This window comes from Pseudochaenichthys georgianus, chromosome 3 (genome assembly GCF_902827115.2).
Source record: "Pseudochaenichthys georgianus chromosome 3, fPseGeo1.2, whole genome shotgun sequence".
Taxonomy (NCBI): Eukaryota; Metazoa; Chordata; class Actinopteri; order Perciformes; family Channichthyidae; genus Pseudochaenichthys; species Pseudochaenichthys georgianus.
Window position 1 is genome coordinate 23,131,756 of NC_047505.1, and position 15,125 is coordinate 23,146,880.

The window sequence follows — 15,125 nt, forward strand, 5'->3', positions numbered from 1 at the left end:
TAGCCTGACTTAATTAAAGGGAGAAAACTAATCCAATTGTATCTAAAATCTTGTGAATTTATGTCCTTGCTATTATTAAATGTATTTGTTTAATAGGGTAGGGAGTAAAATAAAAACATCAGCCTTCATTGTGGCTATAAACATTAAGGTACTTAAACTGGAAAAAAATGCTCATACAATTTTAACCTACCGAGGTCAAAACAAAAGCACATACATCTGATTTATCACATCATTATAATGGCTGATTCAGTCGTCTATGTCATTAAGGTAATTGTGCTTCATAATATAAAAAATATAAAACTGTTCACAGATCAATTACAAATATCTCTGTTGGGAACAAAAGGAAACAGGAAACTTTTATGGGGCTTGAGAATTTAACTGCCAGCGATAAAGCCAAGGCCGCCTCACCTAAAAACAACACCCTAACGGCCCGTCCACACAGCGGCGTGCGCTGACGCTTGCCGGCGGGCGTGTCTGAAACTCGACCAACAACCAATCACATGAATCTCCCGCCCCTGACACACAAGCAGCGGTTTGATTGGCTAGAGCTTGTACTGGCATATGATTCGATTGGCTGACGCCTCTGCTGAGGCGTCAAAAGTTGAACATTGCTCAACTTTTGCAGCGAGCCACGCCAGCTACGCTCCACGTCGCTTCCCACGATGCATTTCGGCTAAAAGTGACGTCACCCCATTCAAAGTGAATGTGGAAGCGTCAACGCACGCCGCTGTGTGGACGGGCCGTAAGCCTCTTCATGAGCCAATGAAAACTCTGGAGAGCCTTATCAAAAAGATGTCAACAACACTTTTAAGAGAAATAGTGTATCTAGATCATGTCAATTGCGAATATTACAAATGATTCACCACTAGTTACATATCCCAGCATCCACTCCAGTCACATGACAGATCTGCCAGACCTGATACAACTGCCAATGGTTTTAAGACAAATAAACACGTCATCATCCCTGCACACAACATTATGTTTAGAAAATGAAGACATCCCCGATGTCCCCTTTTCTTCTCTTCCCTCCCATTTCCAGACGTCCTCACAAAACCGAATGTGGGTGTGACATTGTTGCCTGTGAGCTTTTGTGTGCACAACTATGCCAAACTCAGCAAAAGCAAACTGCAGGCCCATTATGTGGACCACTCATGCTGTGCACGTCCCGACGGACCAGCTGCGAATCGATGGGCTGTGTGAAGGAAGGGGCCGGGCAGGGCGGGGCTGACTCATCTCAAATCAGTAGGAAGACAATTTCTATTGATCTGGATAAATCAGGGGAGACAGATGCAACCCGTTCACAACTCTGGCAATCCATGGTTCCTCCGTTGGGCTCTGACCTACTTTAGGATGACAAGCAACCACAACTTCAGAAGAAACATATTCAGTCCTTCTGCTTGTCTGTCCAAGTCTCACTCACTGCTGCATGGATTTCACAACCTCACGGTGTTGAAAAGTTACATAAATGCCAACAAGATTAATTAAAATTGTAGCTTTAAATGAGGGACTTCTTTTTCTATTTTGTAGCTGTGGGGTGCTTTTTTGCAGTTGTTTTTGCTGAACACGATTAGTGTTGTGCTTCGCCGCATATTTTCCAGTTGCCCACTGTTGCAATTTTACGGAGGAGCCATTGCTGCTACATTAAGGGGGATAATCAGCATTTATCCTGCAGCGCAAATATCCGTCTCTCCATTTGTTACTTTCCTATTTCATTTTTTGACACTTTGGTGTGATTTGCAGACTGCTCTCACCCCCACAGATGATAATGTACGAGGTCAGACTGGTGAGCTTATTAGACACACTTACAGTACTGGGAATTAACACGAGTAACTGACTGTAGCCCAGACTGAGTGAGGGGTCATTGGAGTCCACTTTGAGTCTATTAGCACCCAAAGTGTGTGACATATAACGTGTGAAGACTATCACACAAAAACACATGCAAACAAACAAATGCAACCTTCACATTTCTTTTCATGCGGTTTCTTTGAAAAATACTTATTTCCATGACAATCTGCAGATTGATGAACCTTTTAATGAACATGAAATAATTAATTAGTGTTGGAGTATCGTTTAACTTATCAATCAATCAATCAATCAATCAATCAATCAATCAATCAATGTTTATTTATATAGCCCAATATCACAAATGTTACATTTGTCTCAGTGCAGTGGACTTCACAGTTTGTACAGAATATCAGTATGACAATACGACACCCTCTGTCCTTAGACCCTCACATCGTACAAGGAATAACTTCCAGAGAAAACCCAGTTTAAAGGGAAAAATGGGAGAAACCTCAGGGAGAGCAACAGAGGAGGGATCCCTCTCCCAGGACGGACAGACGTGCAATAGATGCCGTGTGTAAATTGAAAAGATAATACATTTGCAACATAGGTAGTCCAAATGTTTGGAAATGCATGTGTGTATAATAGGAAGATGAATCCACGAGGATATCCATCCAGGACCACAGCCACGACTTAAAACGATACTCCAACAAAAAAATGTATACTATTAACTGTATGGCTGTTCTTTTATTAATATACTTATAAGATAACCTGTTCTTACTGTTGGGTTGTTTTTGATGGTTTAAAATGTGCGGAAATTAAATAAAAATAGGAATTTCCAGATTATGAACTGATTTCCACAATTCAATTAGCAGCACATCACCACTGCAGTTGATCTGTTCCTCTTTTAAGTTTAAGTGAACTTGTTGTCCTGCTTCATAAAATAAATACCAAGGAGGTTTTGTCCTCTGCCACTTGTTCCCATCGTCCCGGCTCTTCAGTGGCTGCCGCTCTGACCTCAATCATAATGACAGTTCTCTTACTGGTCACAGTTTGACCCCTTGACCTCTTGTGATTGCCTTGAGAGGAAATTAGTGGCTGACACCAACATGAGCATGCAGTTTGTCTCAGAACAAACTGACACTTCTGGCTGCTGTCATGAGCCCCTTTACTGACTGAAAGCACCACTACATTACATCCACCTTTTCAACTCCTTCAATCAACCAGAACGTTCTCGTTCACTTCACTTTACAGAATATACACCACATGTATGTAGTATGTATGTCAAGGCAAGTAGCAAGACTAATCAATTGTTCACCTAAACATTGCACTACTTTGCATCTACTGGTCTTCTACTATTTAACCCAGAGGGTTTTGGAAGGTACACATAATTGACACTTCCCAACCTAGAAAGCAATCCATAGGAAATAGTTCTTACTGATGCTTTTAATTTCATCCAGTTTGGAGTAACTTCATCCAATTTCATGAAATTCATAAGCAAACATAGTTGTGGTCTGACAAACAGGCTGAAGGCCAAGGAAAGCTGTGAATATTGGTTAAAATGTGGCTCTCTGTACGTACTGAGAATACAAACACACAGCAAAGAAATATGGCTGTAGGAGATGTGTGAATTTATGTTTTTATATATTTTTTCATTCACCGTGACCCAAGGTTATCACAGCAATGCATAATTAGTTCTGAGAATTTTAACTGACCACAGCTCGGATACAACATTTTCGGAGCGACATTTTAAAGCCTACAGTTCAGCATTTATATTCCGACCAAGCTTCACTGTTTATTTGCAGACTGATATGTTTAGTCTGTCTGTCACATGTCACACCGTCTTCTCACACAGCTTGAGGAGTCATGTTGCCAAAAGAAAGTGTGTTAAGTTAACAGTGTTGACACTTTTTAGGTTTATGTAAATTGACATCGACACTTAAAGTTTTCTGTGTGTTTTTGTGTCTGCGCTAGGGGTGCAACGGTTCACAGAATTCACGGTTTGGTACATACCTCGGTTTGGGGGTCACGGTTCGGTACGGGTTCGGTACAACAAGAAAAAGCAAAAAAAAGTCCCAAATACCTAATTCCAGGTTTGTTTTTTATTTATTTTTGAACAGTAGTGCAAGTTTCAGTTTAAAAATAAGGAACTTTAACATTTTGAATAATTAACTTTATTACAGTTAAAAACAAACCACAAACAGTACCACACACACACTCAGATGGCCGTATTATCTATAATGGCTGATGTCAAACAAAAGGGTTCAATAAGCTGTAAAACAAAACAAAATGTCTTATAAAATATTACAAAATAAATAATAAGATATTGTTTCAATCACAATCAATAAAAGCTGGGGTCCTCTACTATTGCATAAGGGCGCAGCATAGGCCAAAAGCATAAAAGCATATGCCAAAAGCTTCCGTTATTTATTTTTTTCTCTCTGCTTTCATGTCTATTGGCTTCTTAAAAACAGCGGGGATTAGCTGTTGAACTGCTGTTGTCTTTTGCCGGGCTCCAGTGATTGGCAAATCTGGCTGATGCCTTCTGATATGATTTAGCATGTTTGGCGTGTGTTACCATTAGCATACCGCACCGCTGTCGAACAACACCAGCACACCGTCCTCGTCCGATCCACCACTCGCACTCCATCGTTGTTGTAGTCCACAGGGAACCCGAAATGTTCCCACACAGCTGATTTAAAAGAAGCAGGTGGGTCTTCTACTGTAGCTCCTGTGTGTTATCTGAACTAGAGATGGGTGAGTCCTGATTCATCCGGATCATTAACCCCGATCCTAGTAATGAGCTGGGAGCAGGGGCGCCGCCAGGGATTTTGGGCCCCATGAAAATATATCACATTGGGCCCCACCACCAGGCACAGGCCACTTTGTTTATAAATTACCTCGAGGGCCGTACCAAATGGTCTACCGGTCCGTATACGGCCCAGGGGCCGGAGGTTCCCCACCCCTGCTTTAATATAATATCATTAGTATTAATATCATAACCAAAATGTCGGTGATTAACATTTTGTTTACCTAATACAGACTGATCACTCAATGCTTCAAACTGTCCATCATCCTAAATAGACTAAAAGCAGTTTTTTTGTTTTATATAGATCATTGGCTATGTGGGAAAATACTGTTTGAAATGTATCATTTAAATTAGATGTTAGCTTTTTGTTATATATATTTTGTATTCCAGTCTCCCTTCAGATATGTTAAGCGGCATGTCATTCAACACAATGCTGCTCACCTCCTTCAGTTTGGAGAAAAGCTGGTTCAGGTTCAGCATTATGGGGGGACAGGGCTGCTGAGCCTAAAGATGGATCTGTTGGTCCTGGCACCAGGGGGAGGGACAACTGATTTAGTATGAATAGGCGCTAAAAATGTGCCTGCATTTATTAAAGGTAGGTAGGTAAGAATGGAGAAACCAGCTCGAGTGCGCTAGAATCTGAAAGTACACAACCGAAAAAAATCTGTCCCTTCCTTCAGAGTTCCTCACAGAGCCCCTCCTCCAACACACACGAACGCGCACATGACCAATGAGGGCACGAGATCAGTTTGTGCACAGATGGAAGGCTGACAGGCAGGGAGGTCATCCAGTTATTTTAGCCGGGCCGGCTCAGATGATTGGTCGTGCTTTTTACAGCGCCACGGCTTCCACAGATGACATTTTTGTATGTATTTATTGTCAAAGCATTTAATATATTCATTGCTATCGGGATGTTAAGAGCATTCCATGGAATATAACAATAAGTGTTTCTGAAGTGAATTACCTACCCCACCTTTAAATGTCAGCTAAAAGAGCAGTGAAATGAAATTAACTTTTGGAAGAAAATAAGTTAAATGAATCATAAGTTTAGTGAGTAATTTATCAATATAACGTTCTATTAATATTAATTATTGAGGATTGATGAAAGGTTACTTACATTTTTTTTCTTAATGTTCTAAACATGTTGGGGCCCCTGTCAGTCACGGGCCCTTAGAATCGTCCTAACTTTTCACCCCCTTACGGCGCCCCTGCCTGTGAGTGACGAGTCTCCCCTATCCATTAACCCGAGTCCTTTGAGTCTTACACCTGGTGACGTACAAATTAAAACTATAACTTGCTTCACTCACTACTCTCCTTATAACATGTACATTTTAAAATCACATTACAACATACCCCAGTCCATCTGCCTAGCCTTTAGCAAGTAGGATAGCTGCCAGAAGTTATCGTTTGGCTCAGGGGACGCGGATCAGTGAAACTTCCTGCAGACTCGTGGGGACTCAGAGCCGTAACCGTATAGCAGATCCAGAGATCCGGACTCATCATGCACGAGTCAACAGCAGACTCAGATTCGCAAATCCTGACTGACTGAATCAAGGGAACTTCCTTCACTGTGCAAAACATAGCAGAATTGTGCTGTGCCGTACCCGTAGCAGATCCAGAATCATCGTGCACGAGTCAACAGCAGACTCAGATTCGGAGAGCAGACTGAATGACTGGATTGCTCCACACAGCGCCAAACAGCAAACGGTTTCGGAATCGTCATGGTTTTCAGACTCAGTGAGTGTCAGCTCTGTTTGTGATAACATAGATGCATACTGTTCACAGATCCTTTGACACATCCCTAGTGTGCGCAGGTCACCACTTTTTAATCTGATAGTCTTTCTGCATCATGGCATGTTTATTTACATTTACTGCATTTGGCAGACGGACGGATTCTGCTCCTGTTTATTCTCGTGATTAACTGGCCTTGTAAATGGGAAACAAACAAACTGGCTTGAGCTGAGCCACACAATCGTATTCCTGTCCGGACATGGAAAGGCTATGAATGTATGAAGAGAAAGGCAGTGGGAGCGATAGGGACAGCAAACCTGGCAAACGTTCTGAAGGAGCACTGAGGAGGGGAGTTTGGAAGATGGAGCCCATGATGATGTATTCTAATGTCCTAATTTCAACAGACCCAAACTCTTATTCTCCACATTCGCTTTAATATACTGTAAAGTAAAAAAAAAAGTGAAAGGCAGACCTTTTTCTTCAAATGTTAAGGTCAGGAATGAAGAAATATTGAAATTGTTTTTGATTAATGTTGTCCTTGAATAACTCATTGAAAAAACAAATGTAATATTAACTTAAGAAAATGTTCTAGCACTTGTATCTCATTCAGAGCATCATACTTGAAAATCAAAATGATTGATAGTGTTTTCTTTTACTGAGCACACACTTTCAATTCTATGTTGGTCAATTATTTTGTTGAAATCCATAGAGTCAATCATACAAATAATGGATATAAGCGAGAATTGTTGATGATACTGTTCCTCTTTTTCATGCAGAATGTAAACTCCTTTGCTGCATCACTCAAAGTATAAGTCACGTTGAAATTAAGACCTTTTGATAGGTACTGCTTTTACAACATTCAGGTCAAATTCAGTCTCCTCCTTTTGTAACAATTTTGAAAATGTATTCCAGTTTCAAGCCCCCTTTTTCCATACAAAGCTTGGACTTGATCAATATACTGAATATAACGATATAAATTGCTGTTGAAATTGTGATGACAATGAGCTCTGACTTTAGCCATCAGCTACAAAGACTGATATTATTACAGTCGTGCTTCATATTGAAAGAGCTCCTCTGTTCTTACCTGCTGGATCCTACCGATTGGCTTCTTAGGAGAGGCTTGTAATGGTCGGTATTTATACCAGGTGGCCACACACACTAGCACAGAGTGTGCTAATAACAAACACTGCAACCCCTCTTTGACAACACTTTATAGCGGAGAGAAGATGTAGAGGTGAAGAGGTCACTTGTTCCCCGTGGGAGATTGCATCTCGGCAGATAGATTGCATTTCATCGCTCAAGGCTTCATCTCATAGCATTACCAATAAGAACAGAAGTATGACAAATCAAAGTAATCCCAGCAACATAACCACAGGGGCCAGCCTCACTTAAATCTCTGACTAGTAGCAATGGCTTGCACACAAATGGGTCTTTTGCACACACAAAAAAAGCCCAGCTGAAGCTCTGATGAGATCTTGAAGATGTGAAGCTCAGTTGTGGAGCATGACTTCACAGTGCGAGGGAAAGTTATCTGGTTATCGGAGTGTGATTGACAGAGACCGACTGACAGCAGGGCACAAAGGTCCCCATGGCAAACAGATACAATACAGCAGATTGACAGCAGATACTTTGCAATGCGTTGTTCTGTGGGGAGGAGAGTTTAACCGAGGTCCAGCAGGTGAAGAATAAAAGCACATAGTAAAGCTGTGGTTAACCAGTGTATACCCAATGCAAGCTCAAAATATGCCGAAGCTTAACAATGCAGCGTAAACCCACACTGAAGAACTGTATAGGGAACAAACAAGGCGTCACTCACCCACACAGTGGGCTTTGTACACATGATCTAAATGCTTGATCTATCTCTTTCTGAACACCCCCCCCCCCCCCCCCCCCCTTATTCACTCCTCTCACGTTGCACAGGCATACATATCCAAGATAACAAAAGTGTGAGTAACATAGAATGAAAACATGCGAAAGGCAAGAAAGCAGAAAACCCCTTTTGGCTAAACAAACAAACACAAAATATTAAGGACTCACCCAGAAGAGGAGGTTGAAGAAGACCATTCCGTATCGCAGGGCCATCATGCAACCCTCGGCCATCCTACAGCGCCGCAGTTCTAGGAGGAATATGAAGGAGAGGTCCAGGTAAAACACCACATACTTCTTCCCCTGGGCATAGCGCCCCTTTGACGTCTCCGGCCCTTTTGTCGTGTGGAAGCCGAACGCAAACGGTGGCCGCTTGTACTCAAACTCCCCACTGAAGCGGTGAAAGCCAGAAGTGAACGGCGGCGTGTCGGGTTTGCTGTCCAGAGACGGACTGCGCCGGTACGGAGTCTCGTCTGTGCTCGAGCGTCTCATTATGGAGACTGAAGGAACTTTAAGAGTCTCTTTATAGTCACTCTGTGTACTTCAGTATTTAGTCCACACCGAGGGACCAAAAGTTATTCCGTTGGACGCTGAGAGATTATTTTTGTGATGTTTTGACCTATTCCTCAGAATAGTTCCGACCCCTCATCAAACTCTGCAACGGTTTATTCAATTCTACCCCAGGTGTGACAAACTTGATCTCACTTAATCTGTTAAAGATAATGTCCTGCCATTCACTTGATTTTAGTTCCGCTCTTTAATCCAATAGTGCCACTACATCCAGCAGGAGATTTTGCATAATCCTGCCGCAACAACGGTGTAATTCTGTGTATTTAGGACATAATCCCCACATACACTCTCACATCTGTACATCCTTGTTTCCCTCTCTGTAATCGCCCCAAACACAAGTGTCATGCTCTGAGAGATAAGCTGGTTTGCAGTTTCATCTAATAACGATCCAATCAGGTAAATGACTGGGCTTCGAGTCGACCTCTCCAGCTGCTTTGGGCTGGCGAAACGATCCAAGACGTCCTACCTGGACTCATTGGAAATTCCTGAGCAGGTACTCTCGGCTGGGAGATAACAGCACTCCTGATTCTGCCAATCAACTTCATGTATTCAGTAACACATCCACTGAGAATGAAATGCTACGCACAGGTCTAAGGCTTGTGGTGGTGGCTGTCGATATGCTTTTGCTGACATGCAGTGAAAAAGGATAAGAAGATGAGAGGGAAATATGGTGTTATGCATGTGAGGGGAAGGATGAAAAGCAGCATGAAAGGATGAATAACGCTTGTGAGCAGTACATTCTTTGGCTTTTTCAATATATCCTTTTGTTAAAATTCCTGTCTTGCCCAAACTTGTCCTTTTTGTCTCTGAAAAGTGTCTAGGGGTAACTCATCTCCACAGCCTGTTCCGCACACATTTAATAATTCACCCTCTTCAACTCCCTCTTATTCTCCTCCTGCACCTCACACTGAGCCCCTCTCTGCGCTCCCCCTCTGTGCTTCCGGCGGTTAATTAATTTCCAGACTCTCATCAGTGAGGCAAAGTGTGCCGTGTCCCCTCTTCTCGTCTCTCCTTCCTCCGCTACAGCATTTCTCCCTTCTTCTCTAGGTGGGCAAGGAGATCAAGGTGTCCGCTGGGGTCATGGCAAAGCCGCGAGAGAAGAATAAAGCAATAAGAAGAGACAGACAGGCAGAAGAGAAAGACACTGTTTCCACAGAGAAGCAAAAGACTGCAGTGTTTGAGCGGTAGTCCGGACTCTCTGCCTGAAGCTCCCTCCCTCTTTCTCTTCACAGGCTCTTGTTCTCTTTCTCTCTCTGTCCCCCCCCTCCCCTTTTTCTCTGCTCACTTCCCTCACAAGCTGCGATACTCTCCTCTCCACACGCACAATCTCAAACACCCCATCCCTCCTCTGAATCTGTTCCCAAAATCTGGTAGTGCGAAAGGCAGGGGCGGTCATTAATATTCTGGCCACACCCAACGAGGGAGCGCATCCAATCAGTGTCTAGCAGCCTCATCCTCCCTCATGCACACGCCAATCATGCCCCAGATAGCACTCTCACAATCTGGTGTGTTGTTAACATACCAGTGCTCAGAAACCTGCTGCACTTGCTCTAGTGCTTCATCTGCTCTCTGCCTGAAACTCATTCCACATGCAGAGGCTGTTTTCGAGCACAGCCCAGGCTGCTTTCAGTGCACGCTTGGCTTCAGTCGTGTTCCTCTCTCCCCCAGGACCTGGGCTTGGGTCATACTGCATACATGTTGCCACACTTGGCACATATTTCCACTCTAGAAACAAGTCACCTCAAGTGTGTGACTCTTTGAAAGTATGGGAATCTCACACTGCTGCTGACATTCACACAAAATTACCGCATGCTCTCCACAACCTGGTGGCCATGTGGGTCAGTGGCTTTATGAGTCCACAGGGACTTTCAGAGCTGCCAAGGTACTGACTTTCATCGCGTATTTAAATAATTTCTGTCATTTCTCCTGCATGTCATTTAAAAGAGCATGCACACATGTTCGGCTTATGGTTGTCACCCCTAAAAAGGTGAATGGACATGAGGCAGTGATATGATTAGAAAGGTTACCTTAAGAGTATCCACGTCTTTTACAACGATGGCATAGGTTACATGCAGGTCAACAGCAAGGAGCACTAACCACCATCATCTCAGCATGGTGAACTGGGTTTTCAGTCAAATGTAGAATTTGGAAATGAAATTGAAATAATTATAAATGCGGCAATGAAAACTGTAAAAAATAATATGGAAAACATGAAACACGAACATGGCATTTGTGTTTCAAGTATTAATTAGATGAAGGTTAGTCCGCTAATCACTGCATGCCAATCTAATCTTTTAAATTGATGCCATTTTATGTTCATGATTCATCCTCTTTTCATCGGCAAACTATGCTTTAATCAATACACCAACTATTGTAGCTAAGCCAAGCGTAAAAACTGTTTTCATCCATCATTTTCATCTGTTGTTTACATAGGCAGAAATAAAGTTTACATAACAAGGTAGATGCACTTTAGACCTATTAGTGCTTTTCTAAATTCTAAAGAGCTGAGTTTTTAACCAAGGAAGGTTTTACAAGAAACAGCTATAAGATATGTGTCCCTTATACTGAGCGTGCTTATTCACACATAATCCATTTTGCTGAATCCCTTGAAATATATTATATGTATAGAGCATGGTGTTCATCCCATTTATATACATTTTGTGTGTAATTGGCAGAATTCTTTCCGCCACTTTCACAAAATATACAGACTGGCCTGATTCGTGAAGTAGGGAACAAATCTTTTTGTAAATGGTTCGCCTTTGACATACTGTGACACCATGAATTAAAAAATATGTGTGCTATTCAGTTAAGAAACACACAAACCAGAACACAACATACACATGCAGAGGACCCCACGGGTCGCGGCAGCTTTGATGTCTTCAGCGTGTTAAAATTCACAAAGGCGAAAAAAAAGGTTTTGGCTGCAGCAGGGAATCGTGATACGCAACGTGATGAAATCTTACTCTAAGACTGGAGGTTTTAGAAGTAGGGGTGCATATTATAGTACTTTATAAATCCCTGTGATGTGACAAAAGGATGTAAATGGCTTGACGTGCACAGTCAGATACACAAAGGGTGCTGTGCTGCACTCTGGTCTCCGCGCAGTCATATAGGGCTATGAGTCTGGCTCGCTTTCCCTTGTTTAAAGCTGCAATATGAGTCTCCCATGAATGTCTCCACTAAATGACAAAACAGGCTACAAGGATAACTGCAGTGCGCACAGAGCAGCAATATGAACATATGAAATGGGAATGGCTCTCCACAGGACTGGCAAATTATTTAGAGCTGTTTGCCTGGTAGGATTTTTGCTTATGCAACCACAATCATTTCATACTGATAACATGAGGCTATTTTCGGAAAGTTACAGTACATATGCAAATGTTCATGTCATACTTGTATTTTGGCTTTCTTTTAGCACACGTTACCATGCTTTTATGTATAAAAAAGTCATCATTTGTTCAACACTGTCTGAATATGCCTGTGTTCATCCTCTGTCTGAAACACTTTTTTACAATTGAATGCCTGTCTTCAAAACCCCCTTCTGATAAAAACCTCATTCTGCTCTGATTGGCTTTTTAAAAAGTTGCTATGAGTCTAATACATAGACTAACTTGGTTGGAGTTTGTAAGCACTCTATGTACCCAACAGGGTTTCCGCTAGGATTTTTTCTCGCCGGTCAAATGTCCGGGCAGAATTTATTTTACCGGACTAATTTGAAACTTACCGGTCATATTTCAATAATAATAATAGTTGTGTAGCAGAGTTTCCGTTAGCAGGTAATTACCGGACTATGAGCAGATATGCTTCAGTTTAAAACTCAGTTCACGGGCTCATTTTTATATTGCTTCAGTTTATAATCGTAACAGATCGAAAAATTCAGATTCATTTTTCAATAAATGATTCCACAAACAACAAACAACATAATTATTACATTCAAACAAACTACTTGTAGTAGATAACGTACATTATTCAGAAGTTTACATCAACTTTGAATAATAACACGGGAGAAACGGATCCTCTCCCTCCCTCTCTCTCTCCTGACAGCACGTCAATTTCTCATGCAGCTCGCTAAACAGAGGGCGGGGCTTCAGGTGATCCTGCAGAGCTGCGTGTCTCGGTCAGACTCAGCAGCTGATCTGATCTCTCTCGCTCCGGTTACACTTCACTCGCGTTTATGTCCATATCGATCAGATCCAGCTCTCCTGATCGGCCTTTATAGAGAGCACCGATCAAACTATTAAGAGTGAATATCGGCCGATAATGACCGGCGGCCGATCGATCGGAGCATCCCTAATTATTACCAGACATTTTGACCGTCAGGTTTTGAATTTACCGGTTTTTTATAAATTTTACCAGCTAAAAACCGGTAATTACCGGCTAACGGAAACCCTGGTACCCAAATGTATGTGCATAAGCAGTATCATTTCATAATATGTCCCCATTTTAACATTTGTATACTGTCAATACTGTCATACTTTCAAGGCAACCTGTTTACTCCTTTCATTATTAATAAGGCTATTAATAATGGTTATGTCCACACAATTCAACAAAACATCTATTATGTTCAAACTGAAGAAGAAGGACGGAACAGTTTTTGTTGCTTAAATATTTTCCAGCTTTTATCTCTGCATCACATCTTGATTATAATTTTTCTAATTTGCCTGGCTCGGTTGTCGTCAAGATGTCACTTTCTAAAAGCTGTGTGCGAGGCTCATGAGCCAACTGATAGCACATTCTCTCAACAGCTCGACACCAATGATCATGAGGAATCAGCCATAAAATAAATAACAACAGCTCTGATGGGAAATAAACATGTGTTACCCAACCAAGCTGAACTCTTGAGGGATTTAAGCTTGATTCAATGACAACATGTATGGACAATAAAACTAGATGAATCAAGATATTGACTGTGTTAACAGAGTGGCACAATAAGAACAAAAATATTGGTAGTGGTTATATAATAAGATATATCATACAATATAGCTTTTATTTGGGAATTACATAATGTATTATAAGTGATAACAAGGGAATTGGTCTATAATGTGTTTGGATTCAGGCAAAAGGTGTGACTGCCTGAGTTTCCCTACCCCTTTCACACCAACGCGGTTCCAGGGCCGGTTCGGAGCTGGAGCTGGAAAAGCACCGTTTTTTCCTGTTCACACCGCAGCGGAGCTGCCTCTAAGCTCCAGAATCCGGTTCGTTTCAAGCACCAAAAGGTTGTCGGTCTAGAAAGCAAGCACCGCATACGCCACGTCGGATCTGGGCTGTGTCCAAATAACACGCGACATCCGCCTTTCCGCCAGCTTCAACATGATAACATTGAGAATCAGTTTTAATGTTATACCATAGTAATTAATGCTGCAAAGCTGGGTATTTTTGAGCTTGGCGCATGCAGAGGCTAACAACAGCTAGCTCTAACGCCATCCAATAGGACGTATATTTACCTTCTTTCTCCTATGGAATGAAGTTGATGATGATTGTAAAGAACTTTTGAATGTAGCATGTAACGACTGTAAAGTTAGTAGTAAAGTCGTCCCATTTGTTCCATTTCGTTTAGACAGAGCAAAACAAAATGAGTAGCGCTTCAATACAATCTGCCATTGTTGTCGATGTGAGGGGTTTCCGCGCGGTTTGGCTTTATGAAGCAGGCACGCAAACGGTTATGTCATGACGCAAACGATGACGCAATGACGCTGTCACGATCTTAGTTTTATGTCACGGTTTTAGTTTGGTCTGTCTTGTCATGGTTTTATTTTGCAATTCTGTTCTCCCCGTGTCTTGTCTTCCTTCCTGTCGTTAGTTTCCCTGGTGTGTCTGATTGTGTTCACCTCTTGCCCTTGTGTTTCTCCTTCCCTGCCCGGCTGTTTCTCGTCTCGTGATTACCCCTCCCTGTATTTAGTCTTGTCTCTTCCTGTGTTCGGTGTTGGTTCATTATTTGTCGTTCATGTCTCCCTTCATGTTGGTCACAGTCACCTTTTGTTTGGATGCTACCTCGTGCTACAGTACCTGTTCATGGATTCTTGTTTTTTCAACTTTTGTAAATAAAGCTCGCCTTTTGTTTCATTTTGAAACCTGCTTCCCTCCTCAATCTGCATTTGGGTCCTATTTTTCCCCAACCCTGACAGACGCAGCACCAGTCGGGTTCTGAGCGGTGTGAACAGAGCGGGAGCTGAACCGAAGAACCGGTTCTGAACCAGAAAAGCTCTAGCACGGAGCTAGAACGGGAAAAGCCTTGGTGTGAAAGGATATGAGGGAAAGCATGGCCTCACGTTCTTGACTTCAGTCAAATCTATATTGAAGGTAGTAACGGTGGTGCTGAGTACTGTTGGTATAGCAATGGAATTGCTGCACAAGCATGCAATGCATT

At 42.2% G+C, this 15,125-nt stretch overlaps 1 protein-coding gene across 2 annotated transcripts in view; it reads right to left on the reverse strand.

Moving 5' to 3' along the window:
• tspan4a (tetraspanin 4a) overlaps positions 1 to 15,125 on the reverse strand; it is a 155,286-nt gene that overhangs the window by 111,742 nt on the left and 28,419 nt on the right. The window contains exon 2 of one of the 2 annotated variants that reach the window (XM_034103199.1): positions 8,360 to 8,439. In XM_034103199.1, coding sequence (XP_033959090.1) covers positions 8,360 to 8,422 — 63 coding nt within the window. In that variant the 5' untranslated portion in view covers positions 8,423 to 8,439. Of the gene's footprint in view, positions 1 to 8,359; positions 9,994 to 15,125 lie in introns of those variants that run through there. The other variant, XM_034103191.2, reaches the window with a different exon arrangement.